The sequence below is a fragment of the Phyllostomus discolor genome, chromosome 14 (assembly GCF_004126475.2).
Source record: "Phyllostomus discolor isolate MPI-MPIP mPhyDis1 chromosome 14, mPhyDis1.pri.v3, whole genome shotgun sequence".
In the NCBI taxonomy this organism is placed as follows: domain Eukaryota; kingdom Metazoa; phylum Chordata; class Mammalia; order Chiroptera; family Phyllostomidae; genus Phyllostomus; species Phyllostomus discolor.
In genome coordinates, this window is record NC_040916.2 from 26,768,887 (window position 1) to 26,785,467 (window position 16,581).

A 16,581-nucleotide genomic window follows, 5' to 3' on the forward strand; every position below is an offset into this window, starting at 1 on the left:
AAGGTACTTCGTGTGTCCATCCCTGTCAATGACGGGAGTATCTAGGGCACAGGAGGCAAGCACAAGGCCCGACGACCAAAACCGACCCTCTGCTTCGTTTTATCCCGCCCAGCAGCTAGTTTCTCCCCAGCAGCAGTGCCGAGCTCCTTGCCCCTAATAAGGCGCAGTTACATTTATAAGGTCCTAAAATTACATTCCACCCTTTGAAGGCAACCGTGAGGCTGATGTTGTCTCCAGTGAAAATGAGTTTGACACCCCTGAATTCTAGGGACTGAGTTTGAGCTGATGGTTTCCAGGTGGGTGCTGTGTTGTGTTTCTCCAGAGAGTTCCATGCTGCCCCCACTTCTTCCTTTCTCTTGGGTGGACACCATCTCTGGAGCTGGAGCTCAGCAGCCATCCTGTCACCAAGAGGCCACCTGGGGATGGAAGCCACACACTGGGAGGGCAGAGAATGGAGACAGGTGGAGGCTGGGGCGTGGATGCCTCTCTGAGCTCTATGACAGCTTTGGACCGCCGTCCTCTGGGGTCATCTCACGTGAGAGGAACGTGAACCGTGTTTAGTTGAACCCCCGGGCACCTCTGGTCTCTGTTACCAGCAGCAGAACATGGTTCTTCCCGCCCCACGTCCATCTGTCAGCGGTTTGTCGGGGAATATTACAAACACAGAACATAGTTTAGAGAATGTTTCAATGAACACTGAATATACCTACTGCTTGTTTTTAATAGTTTCTCTTTTTCCTTTTATAAACTGCACTATAATTTTAAAAATTTGAATGTATTGGGGTGATATTGATTCACAAACTCATAGTTTTGGAGTGTGGAACCCAATAAAACTTCATCTGCTCACTGCTTTGTGCACCTGTTGTTGCAAGGAAAGTCCCTTTCTGTCCCCATTTTTTGCCCCTTTCCCCACCTCCATCCACCCCCAACACCCTTTCCTTCTGGCTTTCACCACACAGGTGTGTGCGTGTGTGTGTGTGTGTGTGTGTTTCTGGCTCATGCCTTCACCTTCTCCCACTCAGCCCCCCACCCCTCCCTTCTGACGGCTGTCAGTGTGCCCTGTGCCTCCAGGCCTCTGCACACCTGCTGTTGAGAGTCCACAGTGCACGTTTATAACACACGCTTACTTCATAGTCATCCATCCTTCTGCTGATGCCCCTATGCTTACTCATCTGCAGCCTTTTAAAGTAAGCTGGGAGCGTCAGCACACCTTCCCCTGGGAGCGTCCACACACCTGTCACGCAGAACAGGGTGCTGAAATCTGTGAAGCACCAAAGCTGTGTTTAAAGCGTGGATGTAGGAGTAATTTTCTGTCGTAATTTCAAAACACTCAGTGGGTATCCCTCGCTTCTAAATGTCTAGTCTCCCTCCTTTCACGGACAGTCTGACCCAGGTCCCTGGCCCCTCCTGCTAAGGTCAAGGCCACCTCCAATGACCTGTCAGCAGGATGCTCCCCACAGCCTGACACAGGACAAGCACCAACTCAGGCCCCTTCCCTTGGTCCCCTGGCATCTGATGACAGAGGTTCTGGCTTCTCCGCTGATGCCACAGCAGGGGACTGTCGTTCCTGGGGACCTGTAGGATGCGGGGCCCCATGAATCCCTTCAAGATGGCAGTGTGAACCCTCAGAAAAAAAGACACCCCTAACAGGGGGTCTTGGTGGGTACCTGGGCTCACACATCGAAGAACAGAGCCTGGTGGCCATTTCTGCTCAGGGTCCCTCCCACAAACTGGACGTCACAGAGAGGCCTGCACTGGGCTGCGGGCCCCGCACTGACCCTTCCCGCACCTGATTCTTCCCGCGGAGCCCGCCCTTCCCGGAATCCCGCTTCAAGCAACAGGACCCCGGCTTCCAATTCCAGTCACAGGAGTGCAGCCCCGGCCAATCACAGCGGCTCAAACAGGACAGTGGCCTTCGGACCAATCAAATTGTAGATCTGGAGTCCTGGTTTGCTTGACGGCGGACCAATGAGGGACGAGGAATGGAATTTCTGTCCAGGTATCCAGCTCCCCTCAGTGTGAGAGATGCAGTTTCTCTTCCCACCTGGGACTGAACCTGGGGCAGAGGGGGCACATCTCTCCCGGGGCAGAGCAGGGGCGCAGAGCTGACTGGGGGCAGCTGTCCAGTCACTCAGTGGTCTGGTCCCTGGGCCTCCTGTCCCCAGGACAGTCCCGCAGCCCCGTTCCCACGTCCCTGCTCCGTCCCAGTGGAGCCGGTTTGCACGGAGCAGATCCCTTCCCTGCCCCCCAGTCCGGGGGTCACTGTTGCTGTTGAATCGGCCGGGACCGTGGGCGCCGGCAGGGAGCTGCGGACAGGCCCGCGGTTGGCTCAGAGGGTAAATCCAGCGGGAGCCGGGCCCTGCGGCGCAGAGCACCGGGGCTGCACGCGAACTCTCCCTGCCCGTGGTCAGGCGGGGCGACAGGCGCGTCCCTCCCAGCCAACCCCGCGGGGGACAGGGCGTGACTTTCCTGCCCAGGTCAGGCTGCAGCCACAGAGTGGGGGGAGCCCCTTCTCTGAGGGCCCCCTGCTGTCTCACCCACAGATTCATCCACCGAAAGCTTTGCTGCTAGAAGTCGTATCAGTAAGCGGGACACATGCCAGTCTTGTCGGGAGCACCCCGGTTTCTCTGACACAGAGAAGCCGCCTCGTCCCCACCTGGACGGGAGCTTCTGGGCAGATGGTTTCTCACCTCTTTAGAGTTTCCCGGGATCCAGGGCCCCAGGTGCAGTTCTCTCCCAGACCTGTGGGTGGCGCTGGGAGGGGAATGGGTGTGAAATGGGTCAATATACTCAGGAAGGTCCATTTTCACTAGAGAAAACTGGGCTGTAGGTGAGGCCCCCTGCTCTGCACGTGGGTGTGTGTGTGAGGGTGTTGTCAGCCCACGGGGAGGGGCCGCCCAGCAACGCTCGTCCCCACGGCGGCGAGGACAACGTCCCACTGAGTCGGGCACCGGGAAGGCCGGTCCGGGCCCGGAAACAGAGAAGCAGGTGCCTTCCGATCCGACCCGACATGACGAGGAGGAGCAGAGCGGGGGGAGGACCGCCAGGGCCACCGTCCAGGCAGGGGGGCTGGGGATGAAGACTCCTTCTGGAACGAAGACTAGCAAAGTCCCAGTCAGTGAGACCAGGGAGACCCAGGCGAGAGCACCCCTGGGTGCACCTCTGAGGAGCTCGCCCAGGTCCCTGCTCTGTCCTCTTCCCTCTCAGGAGCCACAGCGGGGGCCACGGCTGGGGCTGATGCAGACAACTCGCACACGTGGACCCACAGAGCAGAGGCCGCCCCAGTGGCCCACACAACGCACCCTCGCTGACGTCTGCTGGGCGCGCTGGAAACACCCCGTTGTCAGGGAAACGGACAGACGCCCAGGGCAACCCTCCCGGTAGCTCAGCCACTCACCTGCCCCCCCCCCCCCCGCCCCACACACAGGAGCAGCTGCCTCACCAGGACAACCTGCCCCCCGAGACAGGCCCCTTTCTGCCTCTGCATCCCTTCCTGTCACCCCAAATCTCTCGGGGGGAGGCTCCCCTCCGGGTGAGGCCCTGCAGCCCCCAGTCCATGGACGGTTTCCCTCAAACAGAAGCCGTCAGCTGGTCACCAAGTAGTTCTAGGTGTGTCACCTGTCAGGGCTGAGGAGACAAGAGCAGCAGCACCTGCAGTCCCCGTGGGAAGGACCAGACGAATGAAAACCCACAACCGTCACCGTCCCCGCTGAGCCGCCCTCACTGTGGCCTGGTCACTGCAACGCCCTCCTTCCGGCTTCTGCTCCTGTCCCTGCCATGGCTCCTGTCTCACCGAGACTCCACCACAGGCCCCCTGGGACCTGCTTTGCCCCATCTGGTCTGGGCCCCTTCCAGGTCCACACTCCTCTCCTCCCCTTGTCCCTGCACTCAGTCCCTCCACCCACACCTGCCTCCCGGGTTCCTGGAAACTGCCAGACGTGCTGCTGCCTCAGGCCCCAGGCACCTGCCCCTCCTGCTCCCTGGTGCTCACCCCCCACGTGCCCTCTTGCCCCCTTCTCACAGGAGCCTCCCCTCACCTTTCCGGTTCCATCACCGCTCCCATGCTTTGAGCCCCCCCCCCTCATATATCCTTTCCCAATTAATTTTTCTATAGCATGTCTCACCCTATAATATATTAGTTTAATTAATTATTTTACTCCAGGCTTTAGTTGTTTTATAGATTACTCTCTGCTTTTGTAGAGGGGGAGCCCCATGAGGGAAGGGATCTTTATGTATTTTCTTTACTGATTTATTTCCTGTTTCTAGAACTGAGCCTCAAACATACGTGATCCTTGTTAGGTGTTTGTTGAGTGACTTTATGAATGTTTGTTGGTGCATCTTTCCCAGCTAGGTCCCTGGAAAACCCCACGGAGGGGAGGGGAGGCTTCAGCATCAGCACCACCAGCTGCAGACAGCCCCCTGCCCCCACCGCTCTCCATGGCGTGTGATTGTCCTGAACACACAACCGTAGCTGCAGCATCAGAACCACAACAGGGAAAATGAGCAGATTTACCCTCAGAGACGAGACTCCTCCTCCTGGGATGGGAGACCCTCTGATGCCCCCTGTGAGGAGGGGAGAGGCCTCAGCTCAGCTGCAGCCTCAGCTCCTCAGGGCCCAGGACCCTCCCAGCCCCGCCCCTCCCCCAGCCCCACTCAGGCTCCCAACTGTCTGCTGAGGGTCCTGTGTCCACGGGCCGGGCCCCCAGAGGGCAGGGAGCTGACCTGGAAAAGAGACCCCAGAGCCCCTCTCCTGGCCCAGCAGGTGTTACTGACGGAGCAGGGCTGGTCCTCACAGAGCTGTCCCTGATGGTCATGGCCATGGTGACCCTGCAGAGGCCGTCTGTGTCCTCGGTGTGAGTGTCCTCTAGGGTGGGCATGAGCTCACTATAGGGGTCCCCCACACTGCATGGGGCTCTGGGTACCACCCTATGGAGGTGCCCTCCAGCCAGATGCCCCCATCTTCATGGCCCTTCATTTCAGTGACGGGCTTGGACCCCAGGTCTGTGACAGAAAAAACATGTCTAAAATGTCTGATCCTAACGCATGTTACTGACAAGGACCCTTAGAGATCTCTGAGCAGCAGCAGGGGCTACTCCGTGGGGTTCCACCTTCTGCCCTGCTCACGGCCCTACTGAGCTCACTGTGCTTCTCAAACTCATGCCCACAGCTCAGCAGGACACACCCCCTCACTGGGCCCTCGGGCAGGAGGAAGCCCCCCCTGCCAGGGTAGACAGGACCTTAGACAAACACCTGCTGGTCTGTGGGGGCCTGAAGTGCTGAGAGAAACTATCCCCAAGGGTCACACTGTGAAAAAGTCACCAAAGAGAAACAAGGGACCTGCCACCCTCAGGCACATGATGGCCTCATCTCAGGATGAGGCTGGTTGGGAATGACAGCGGTGGATGGCACTGTCCTGGGCTGTGACACCGTGAAGGAGCAGGGCCACCCTCCCCTGCTCACAAAGGTTGTTCGTCCTCGGCACCGTCTCCACTGGACACTGCAGGTAGCTCACGAGCAAGGGCCCCACCAGCAGTGACTCCGCTCCTGGGACTCTGTCCTCATGTCATTCCCTTCACCTGACTTGTCCCCTCACGTCTGTCCCTGCGAGAACGACCCCAGGTGTTCCCAGCCTGGAGGGTCTCAGCTCCTCTGACAGCAGCAAGAGGGGCCCCCTGGGTCCCGTCACTGCAGGGAACTCAGCTCTGCCAGCAGCCAGAGTCAGCAACGCAGACTCGTCCCTGGGTCACCCCCAAAACAACAACAAACAAACAAACAAGAGAAATGGCAGCCTGCAGACACTTTAAACACAGTCTGGCGAGAGCCGTGCTGGTTCTGACCCAGAGAATTGCGAGATAACAGATTTCTATTGCATTAGGTCCTGAAATTTATACTATTACAGCAAAATAGAAAATTAATCCAATAAAGATTGGGAAACAATGTGCCCAGGAGGTAAACTGTGAACCTGGTGAGTTATCCATGGGGTTAGATCCAGAAAGAGCTCTGTCAAAGGGTGACAATGATTGACACATTTATTTACACATGTGACATGACACCCACATGTGGGGTGAGGGGACACATGGTGAATAGTCACAGGGACGATGATGATGATGAGGAAGAGCGGCCTTTCCCCAGGACCCACAGGTGACAGGGACCTCGGGAACCTCAGTGGGTGGTCAGCAGTGGGCGTCCCTGTCCTGGACGTGGGTCCCACCGTGTGATGAACCTTCCACTGACGTCCGTCTGCCCCCTCCCCCCACCCTCCTGCTCACAGAGGACCTCCAGGTGGGAGGTGGGGGGGTGGGTCTGCTCTGTGCCCACGAGTCACAGGCTGCTTCAGAAAGTGGCCGCTGGTCCCTTCTCAGCCTGTGTGATGGGGTCACTGTGAGTTCATCCCCTGGACCACGGCGTCCTGCAGAGCCTGTCAGTGAAGGGTGGACCATGGCTCTGACAGTTGACCTTGAAGGATCCAAGTGGGTGTGGCCTTCACAGTCACCTGCAGTGACCTTTACCCTTGGTGCCCTGGGAGGGACCCTGAGGGCTGCCCATGACCCTGCCCAACAGGACAATCAGCTGCAAAGGTGCAGACGAGAGGGAGGGGGAGGGGCAGGGGATGGACATCATTCGGCACTAAAATCTGTGTGAATTATGTACCTCAGTGAACTTGATCCTGCCTCAGTTTCCACACTTTCATAATGAGGCTGTTTCACAGGGTGGTTGTGAGGATGACTGAGATTCACCTGAAGCATTTAGCACAGCACCCAGCACATGCGAAGTCACCTATAGGTGTCAGCTCTGGTTGTTCGAAGCCCCTGACTCACCTTTGGAAAGTTAACTCACTGTCTGCACCCTGGTCTCCTTGTCTCTCGTGTGGAAAAATTGAGTGAATGTTAGTGAAGTCCGTCACTCAGTGTGGTTTCAGTGAGTGCCTTCCTGCTGAGAGGTTTGCTGTCCAGGGGGCCCTCGGCTCCAGGCTGGGCAGCAGGAAGCAGAGACGTTTCTTCAGCCTGAGGGTCCCCACTCCCACCAGCTGAGCCCGGGGCCACTGGGGTCTCCAGGGAAGGGTCAGTTCCTGGGTCAGGCACAAGGGTTGTCCTCCCTGTATTCTGTGCTGGGCAAATGGTCAGGGGAGTGGGCTCAGTTTTCCAAATGAAGAAAACAGGCCTCAGAGGCCCAGAGAAGGAGGTGGGTGGGAAGGTGAAGATGCGAGACCCGTCGAGGGCATTGTAGAACGAGACCTGCCCCAGCTCACAGTCCAGGAAAACTGCCACCTTCTCAGGGGGGCTCACATTGGTCAGTGGGATCTGCGGGTCTGTGAGAGCCACGCATTCATTCCCAGGTTTCAGCCCCATTATCCAGAATCCATTCTCGGGGGCTATTTTAACCCACTCTTTTCTCATCACGTCCTCCCTGCACACCCCAACACGCCAATCTTTTCTGTCCCCCACCTCCAGCTCCCAGAAGTGTCTCCCTGAGGTGAAGCTCTCACAGCCCAGCACACAGTGACACCCATAAAATCTCTCGGGGTTTTCTGGCAGGTTCTGCCATGTGTCTGTCCACTGCAGGCTCCTCTTGTCCTCAGACACAAGGAGGTTGGGGTGCGCCGTGTCTGGGTCCAGAGACACATCCGCTGCAGGGGGGTCAGAGGGCGTGGGGTCAGCCATGGTTCCTGGACCTCAGAGCCTCAGCCTTCCAGGCCTGGGTCTGGGCAGGAGGCCAAGCCCACAGTCTGGGGTCCCCAGCCCACCCTGGACATGACCCTCGGCCGTGCCAGGGACGCTGTGGGGGTCTCGTAATTGGTGAGGAAGGGGAGGGTGAGGAGGGCTGGGATCTACCATTTTCCTGTTTCTGCCCCAGAATGTCCGAGCCCACCTGTGCTGTATAGTCACATGGGTTAAACGTCAGCCCTGGCTCTGCCCCCTGAGCTGGGGGACGTCCTTTCCTGCACAGTCTCTCTTTCCTCAGACACCAGCTATGGAACATCTCAAGTTCAATATCATGTCTGAGAACTGGGGGTAAAACACTGGTCTCTGGGGAGGAAGAGGACAAATGGGTGGTAGACTGAGCCCCAGGCTGGGCACAGAGGAAGCCCCTGGTGTGACGACAGACACCGTGTCCCTCCTGTGCTCGGGGCCAGGCTGGGGCCCCATGTGCTCTGGGGTCCACTCCCCACCTGTCCCCCCACTCTGGCCCAGGACTTAGTCCTCCATGGACAGCACCCCTGGGTCCCTGGCCTCTGGTTACTGTGGGGTTTGGCCAAGGGGAGGCTCAGGCTGCACACAGGAAGGAGGGAGGAGAGGGGACACAGCGCTGACCCCCACATCCCCCGGGGAGATGCTCTACCCCAGCACCTCCCCCGGGAGCTCCCGTGAGCCCCTGCTGCCTCCTCCAGGTCCCAGTGAGTCCTCCCTGTCCCTCTGCCCTCGGCCCAGGGGGGTCACAGCTCCCACTGCTGGGAGACCTGGGGCCCAGTCATCCTTGTTGGTCTCCCTAACGTTACCCCACCTGTCACTGTGAACACACCCAACCCCGTCTCTGTGTCAGGGATTTCCTTCACCTCTTCCTGCTGTGACCTTTGACCTGCCTCACTGTCCTCAGCCAGCACACCAAAGCCTCCAGGTGATGGTCATCCGTGTCCCTTAAACACAGCCATGAGCACTTTTGTCACCAACAGCCAGAGTGACAGGACCACCGGGGGGTGTGGCTGGTGCTGCCCCATTCTCTGTCCCTGTTCCTGTCAGTCATCAGTGCCCGAGTCACAGTGTGAGAAAGTGCTGTCAGGGGTGTGCTGTCAGGGAATGATCTGTGCAGGTTGTGGGGTCCTCTGTCCTCTCCGATTCTGCACCCCTGGGAGTGCATCAGCCTATAACACTGTTTGTTGTAGTTTGAGGAGTTGTCGGCGATGCCTTTAGAACTTAAGATATTTTCTCCTCACCATGGTCATTACTGTCAGACAAACACCCCCTTCAAACAGGCCGTCTGGTTCCTGTGGGTGCTCTGACAACACACAGTCACCACCTCACTCAGCCCTTGTCCCAGCCCTCACAGAGCAGCAGTGACTGTGGAACACGGCAGAACTCGGGGACACACGGGGGCAGGAGGGGAGGAGCTTGGTCGGGTCCCCCCTCCCTCTCCCTGCAGCCCCTCCCTCCAGCCCCGCCCTTCCTGCCTCTTCCTCCCACAGAGACCTGTGGACCCCAGGACAGCTGCTGTCCCTGGTCCCTGGGCTCTGGGCAGCAGGTGGGCACACCTTTGAGACCACGACCTCAGGTCACCTCCCTCAGGAAAGAGTTGGAGAGGAAAGAGGGAGAAGGGGCCCTCGGGGTTGTCCTGGGGACACAGAGGGACCCACTCACCAGGCTGGAAGAGGGCCGTCTTCCACTCTGGAAGGAAGGAGACACAGACAAGGAAAGGTCATTCTCTGTCCCCCCCTCCCCACTGTCCTCACTGAGCCTCTTCTCTCTCCTCTCCTCAGTCCCCTCCAACGTCCACTCCCCTCATCTGCAGCTCTGCAGACCAGGCTGAACCCTCTCCCAGTGCTGGGCTTCCCTCCATCACGCTGGGGCAGTGAGGACACGACCAGGCTGTGCCAGGTGTGGGCGTGGGTGCCAGCAGGGTGAGGGGACACTGGGTCTGGAAGGTCCTGTCTGAGTGACCAGACAGGAGGGGGTGGTGCAGACACAGAGAATGAGCCTCTGAGCTGGATGGGATGGCTCCTCCCCCAGCAGGAAAGGCTGCACGTGCTTCCCCCACAGGAGCCGGGAAACCTGAGAGCCTCAGGCTCACTCACCTGTATAGACCTGAGACTGCTCCCAACCTGCAATGGAGACAGACAGTCACCTGAACTGTCCTTTCTGAGTCGTTTCCTTTCTTTCCCTTGTGCCCCCCTGTCATCTTCCTATGTGCCCCCCACCCTCCCCACCTCCCCCTCTGCCTGTTCCCTCCCTGGCTCCCCCTCCTCTTTCCATCAGCTGCAGCTCAGGACCCCCAGGTGCCCTGCACGGGCTGTCCCAGGGTCACCGCACAGCTGTCCTGTCCGTGTCTGTGCAGCCGTCACCTCTCATCCCTGCTTTAGCTTCTGAAGTTTCAGTGACCTTCTGTCACCCACGGTTGGGGATGGTGAATAAAAGTTGCAGAAACAAACAATTCACAAGTTTTAAACTGCACATCAGTCTCAGCAGCGTGATGAGGTCCCCTGCTGTCTGCTCCGACCTGTCCCCTCCCGAATCCCCTCTGGAGTCCAGCAGGTCCACCCTGGGGATCCCCCCTGCCCTTAGTCCCTGAGGAGCATCTCTGTGACAGACGGATGATCACAGTGTCACAGCACTGGTGATCAGTCACCCGTATTTTACCTATTAATGTCCCCAACGTGCAGGAACAGTGATGCTGTGATGCTGCTGTGCCAACAAGAAGCCTTCTTTACGTGAAAAGGAAAAGCCTCGTGTATTCAGGGTTTGGGACTATCTGTGGTCAGACAGCCCCTGGGGGACCTGGACTGTGACCCTGTCATATAAGTGATGACCAGGTCATCATCTCATATAAATGATGACAGGACCTGAGTGTGCCTGTGCATGAGCTGCCCTGTGTGCACACGCGTGTACCTGTGTGCTGGAATTCATTCACCTCAATCCGTATTATTTCCTGCCTACTCCGGAAACAGGAAGCAACCTAATGAGAAAATTTCAGATACTATTTTTTCAGTAATAACGGTAAGTCTGTGACAACTGACACGGCCACTCCTGTTTTTAAGACACTTTTTGCTCCTTCTGCCTTTCTTTTGGTGGGCTACAGAGTTTGTGAACCAACCAGGGAGGAAAGGACTCACACACTGAGCCCACCTACTCCCCTTTCTGGGGTTCCCAGGGTGTCCTGCAGGAGCGCCCCCTGGTGGAGAGAGACCCCAGCCCCTTCCCCACTGAGAAGACCACTGCCTGGTCCCCTCATCAGCGTCCTCATTCCTGCCCCTAGGAGGTTGGCGGGGAGGGAAGGGGCTGAAATATGGAAGAAGAGAGGCAGAGATGCGGATCCAGGTACTCATGTGGTAGGTAGGGTATCTTTGTCCATCCTGCAGGGAACAACGTGAGGGGTCAGTGACACGTGTAATGCAGGGACCCCAGGATGTGTGGGCCGGTTCCACCACTTACTGAGTTTCTCCTGCAGCTTCTCTGGAAATAAACAGAAAAAGAAACTCCTTTAAAGGGGATCGAATACAGGATCCACCTTGTGGGTGCGGGGTGTGGACAGAAGGTGTTGACCACCTGCAGAGGAGCCTCACCTTTGGCGCCTCGCTCCCGCCGCTCCTCGGCCTGAGCTGCTTCTTTCTCCTCTCGCTCCCTCTCCTTTTCCTTGGACAGGGCCTGGATCTTCTTCTGCTGTCGCCACAGGAAGAACCCCGTCCCAGCCAGGAGCCCCAGCAGAGCCGGCAGGGTCACGCCCAGGGCCACCACCCAGGGCTGCGCGTTCCGGAAAAAGGGGCCTGCGGAGGGTGAGCCTCAGCTGATGGCCACCTCGGGTCTCAGAGTATCTGGGGACTGAAAACAATCGTTCTCTCCCCACAAAGTGCCCAGAACTTTCACTGGCACATAACACCGTTGTCTTGCAGTAACTGCCTCTCATGTGGGAATATTTTTAATATAAAAGAACGTATACAAAGTCATTGGAATCTCTCCACTGCTCCTCCCTCTGCCACTTATTATCTCCTTCTGAGTCACTTTGATCTGGGGATTAAGAATGTGAACTTTGGGACTGGAGGACCTGGGTTCCAATTCTGGGTCTTCCACCTGACTAGCTCTGTGACCTTGAACTAATGACTTAACCACCTGTTCCTGATGGGTAAGAGATGGGCACTCTCCCAGGGTGAGGGCCATGCAAGTTTTATTAAGGTGTAAAAACACAGATACAGTTTTATTTCATCTTGTTCACACCGCAGACGGCACTCCACACCAGCGGGTCCACAGGTGGTTCCCTCTGCTCCCCCGGGTCTGGGCGGCCTTCCCGCCTCAGCACAGGGGGCAGGTCTGTGTCTGCTCTCACAGGGCAGCGCCCCCTGCACACACGGCCCCTCGGGGGCACTTGCACCGTCTCTGGCTCTTTGTTGTTACAGTTAACGGTGCAGGAAATAACCTTTTATATGAATCATTACACAGAAATGTGAGCTGATCTGTCAGATAATTTCCCAGAAGTGGGTCTTGCGTAACTGAGTGAGTACTCTGGATGCAGTGGCTCTGGTGTTCCCAGTGGAAGTTGTGCTCACTGACACCAAAACTACACCAAACAGTAGCCACAAACCTCTAAGAGTCACCATCTCCCCACAATGCTGCCACCAGAATGTCTTACCAACCACCTCGTTTTTTCCTCTGTTGCCAGTCTCACAGGTGGAAATCACCTCCCTAGTCAGTGAGATTGGACACCTTTTCCTGAGTCATTTCCTGTTCTGTGAACTGATAATTCCTGTTCTCTGCTCATTGTTCTACTTGGTTGTTTGATATTTTAAGGAGATCAGCCATTTTTTCTAAGATCTGTGTTGTACATATTTTCCACCTTTTCTCATGTCTTTGCTCATCGTGACCTTTGTCCCCAGTCCCCATCCCCTGGCACTGTGTGTGGCCCCAGGAAGTGCTCAGAAGGTGTCTGTGACACAAACAGCTTCATGGGGAAGGAGCAGCAGGTCCCTGCTCTGTCCCTTCTGTTCCCTGCAGAGACCCAGGTCAGCAGCAGACAACCACACCTTCCCCCAGGGGCCACCCAGGAGTCCAGGGCAGTGGGCAGGGCACTCACCTGCAATGGAAACCATGGATGATGACCTCTCCTGGCCCAGCAGGGGGTTTCTGATGACACAGGAGACCCCCTCCCCAGAGCTGTCCTCCAGGATCACAGAGGCTGAGGCTGCATAAAGGCCCTGGGGGTCTGCAGCCTCTGTGGCCCCCTCAGCAGACAAGCTGTGTCCCCTGGCATCTCTCCACTGGATCTGGGGCTGCGGGTACCAGCCGGCAGACGTGCACTCCACACGGATCCCTCCAGCCTCGTAGCCCTTCATGTCAACCTGGGGCTCAGAGCCCAGCGCTGGGGAGGAACAGTGAGCCTGAATCCTGGGGAGCCCTCTGCACTGGTGAGGGTCCCCACAGCAGGGAGGGGCACACCCACCCTGGATGAGCCCCGCAGGGATTCCCCAGGAGCTGTTCCCAGAGTGTGCTGTGCAGGAGAGACTGACCCACGGTGTGACCCCTGCCTGACCATGGCTGGACCCTCCTGCTGGATCCAGGGGGATCTGGGCCAGACCAGAGGTTGTTTCCCCTCAGTCTCCATGGAGACTGCTGGACCCTCCCCCCCCATCTGCAAGCAGATAAATTCCCTGCTATTTGAAGATCACACCCCATTGCCTCTATTCATCCCATCTGTCCCTTGTAAGTCCTTTGCCCTGCCTGCCGTGTGGGGAAGGACATACACTTGTCTTCCCGCTTCCCCAGGTGTGGAGACCCCCCAGGTGTGCGTTATATGTAAGTCCCCTCAGCAAACACTTGCTGTGATTCATGCTGCAGGTGTCAGCCTCCTTTCGGGCCCCTCCACTGTGGGAAGTTTGTGTCACGTGACTGTGGAGAGGGGACACTTCTCCACAGAGGAGCGCTGACCCAGGCAGGAACTGTGGGGTTTTTCCTACTGACACTGAATCCCTAAACACAAGGGCAGCAGGGGGGAAGCCCCTTACAGACCTGAGAGGACAGAGTCCTGTGGGGAGGACTCTCTTCAAAGGACCTGTGATCTACAGGGAGGGACAGTGTCTGGCTGAGGAGGCCCTGCAGGGACAAAGCCAGGACCCCCTACAGTCCATCCCCTGCCGGCTCCCCAGGGACCCACCAGGCAGAAGCCCAGGGCGGGGCTGTGTCCTGAGAAGGTGAAGTGCAGCCCCGACACCCGGACACGAGCACTTTCACGGGGCAGCACCTCAGACAAGGTCACCTTGTCCCTGGGACGGGGCAGGACAAGGTCAAGACCACTCAGCAGTCGGTCTGAGCACAGAGGAAGCAGGAACAGTGTGCAGACCTCAGCAGTGACCACCCTCCCCTGTCCTGGCTGGGAGTGACCCACGACACCCCTGCACCTTCCTGACAGCACCCAGCCCAGAGCAGAGCCCTGCTTCCACATCCCCCCAAGTCCCCTGACAGCCCAGAGGTCACACCGAGTCCTCCCTCACACCCCCTCTCTGATCACCCCTGTTTCCTCCCCTGTGCACCCCCCCTCCCTGCTCCAGGGATGGACACACCCTGTTCAACTGCACGTGTGTCCCGGGGCCTTTGGTTGGAGGGTGTGGGCACCACAGGTGCTGTCCCTGTAGCTCAGCCCCCTGGACCCACAGCAGCGGGCACCTGGGGGGCCCACGGCCACTGTCTGGGACACGCTGAACCCAAACACCTGTGTGCCACCCACTGTGGGGGGGTGTCCTCCTCCTTCCCATCCCTGACCTCCACTTCCCTGCTGAGAACCGGTGGGCAGCGTGAGGAACTCTTCACTGGATGCAGCAGGAGCCCTTCCTGGGGGAAGACCTGGGTCTGTCAGGGGCCTCAGAGAAGCAGGGAGGGAGTTGGAGTTGGGGGTCTGGGGAACCACTGGTGGTGAGGAGCCCCGAGTGCTCTCTGGTGGGCATGGACCCTCTGCCCTTGACTCCAGGGAAATGAGCTCAGATCAAACCTGAGTCTCACCTGCAACCTTCAGCTCCACCAGGGCATTTTCAAAGAAGTCTCCATCTTGGAAATAACACAGGTAGTATCCTCTGTCAGAGGCTCTGAGGTTGAGAATCCGGAGAGCAGCCTTCCCCGCAGTGATGTCCTCTCTTGAAATCAAAGTTCTCCCTCGATACTCTGCTGCCGGCGTGTCCTCCTGCCTGTGTGCATACGTGTGCACGACCTGCCTGGGGCTGGACCGCACCCACATCAGCTCCATGGTCTCAGCGCTCATCTCCGGGGACAGGTGACAGGGCAGCTCAGCGTCTTCACCCACCATGGCCAGGATGGGCTCACGGGGTCCAAGTACAGCAAACTGAGCTGGTCATCAGAAGGGGGGGCTCCGTCAGAGGGAGCTGGGGCCCGAGGACCAGGGGGTGCCCCAGCAGGGAGGGCGAGGGGAGAGACACCTAGACAGGAACTCAGTCCTCACACAGGTGGGTCTGGACGGTCCTGCAGGGGTGGGGGGAGTCCAGGGTTCTGACTGGGCCCCAAGGCAAAGGCTTCAGATGCACAAATGCAGAGCAGGTCCTACCTGAGCAGGGGCTGAGCAGCTGGACCACGGCGAGGCAGACAGGGAGGGCAGGCAGACGGGGGACCAGATGCCTCACCATCGTTCCCTGCTGGGCAGAGAGACAGGGAGACACCAGCAGGGGCTGGATAGCAGTGACGACCTGGGAGAAGGTGGAGAATTCCACATGGAGACGCTGCCTCCCCAGGGCAGACCAGGTACAACCAGGATCCCATCTGACCAGAGAGCCTCCTCTCTAGATGTTGCTCAGGAATCTCCTAACCTTGGACTCCAACATGGAAACCACCCAGGAAACATGGAACGGTAGTGCACATACCTGAACCCTCTCCACCAGGGAGTGCGGGGCCCTCCTGTGTGAACGTGCTCAGAATCCCTCCACTCGCCCACACTTCCCTGCCACAGCCAGGTTCCCGCCCCAGCAGCACCCTCTGAGGAAGGCAGGCCCTTCTGCTCTGAGTCCCTTATCTCTCTGCTGCCCCCTGAAGGCCGTGCTCTGCACAGCAGCCAGGACGTCCTGACCCCTCACCTCCCTCCTGCTCAGCCCCTCCCAGGGGCTCCCCTTCCACTCTGCTCCATACAAGCCGAGTCCTTTGCACCCTGTACTTTTACAATTACCTGAGTCTTTTAAATTAAAAGTTTTCACAGTGTGGGGTGTATTTTCACTTATTTCTGGAGATATTTGTTGTTTTTTAATCCCGATCACATACAAGCTTAAAATAACCGAAATAATATTAATACTGATAACAATAATAGAATAAAGTATTTATAACTTATAATGGAAATCATATACTTTCTTCATATGAATGTAAATATTTCTGGATGTATTTTGAATACACACACACACAGTCACACACACTGGCTTAAGAATGTTTTCCCTTTGCAAGAATGAATCTGAAAGGAAAAAAATTAGGCATTATCACAAAGGCTTATATTTAAGTGTGTTCATCATGGTAAAATCTGTAATAGCACAGTGTAGATACAATATAAATACCCAAACTGCAACCAATTTTGTTACGAATATATAGAAAGCCTCTTCCTTAAAAACATGATTCCTAAACCAACAACCCACACAGTCTCAGTGGTGCAAAGCTGAAGGCTGTTCCTGTGGACCAGGAAGGAGAAACAGATGCCCACAGTGACCACTCTCATTCAGTACAGTGTTGGGAGTCCTGGCCACACTGATCAGACAGGACAGAGAAATAAAAATGATACGAATTAGAGAGGAAAAAGTAAAATTCTCACCATTTTCAGATGACATGATACAAAATAGAGAAAAGCCTGAGAACTCCACCAAAAAAAAATGAAACAACTGTTAGAACTACTATGAATGTAGTC

At 57.1% G+C, this 16,581-nt stretch overlaps 1 protein-coding gene across 1 annotated transcript; it reads right to left on the reverse strand.

The window, feature by feature from the left end:
• Nucleotides 1–6,341: 6,341 nt before the first annotated feature.
• On the reverse strand, nucleotides 6,342–15,328 carry LOC114489472 (butyrophilin subfamily 3 member A1-like). The gene is made up of 9 exons (XM_028503442.2): nucleotides 15,250–15,328; nucleotides 14,694–15,035; nucleotides 12,775–13,059; nucleotides 11,273–11,473; nucleotides 11,142–11,162; nucleotides 11,033–11,062; nucleotides 9,788–9,811; nucleotides 9,354–9,380; nucleotides 6,342–7,627 (listed from the first exon to the last, which is right to left on the reverse strand). The coding sequence occupies exons 1-9, from the start codon at nucleotides 15,326–15,328 to the stop codon at nucleotides 6,888–6,890; spliced, it is 1,749 nt and encodes a 582-aa protein (XP_028359243.2). The 3' UTR covers nucleotides 6,342–6,887.
• Nucleotides 15,329–16,581: the final 1,253 nt, after the last annotated feature.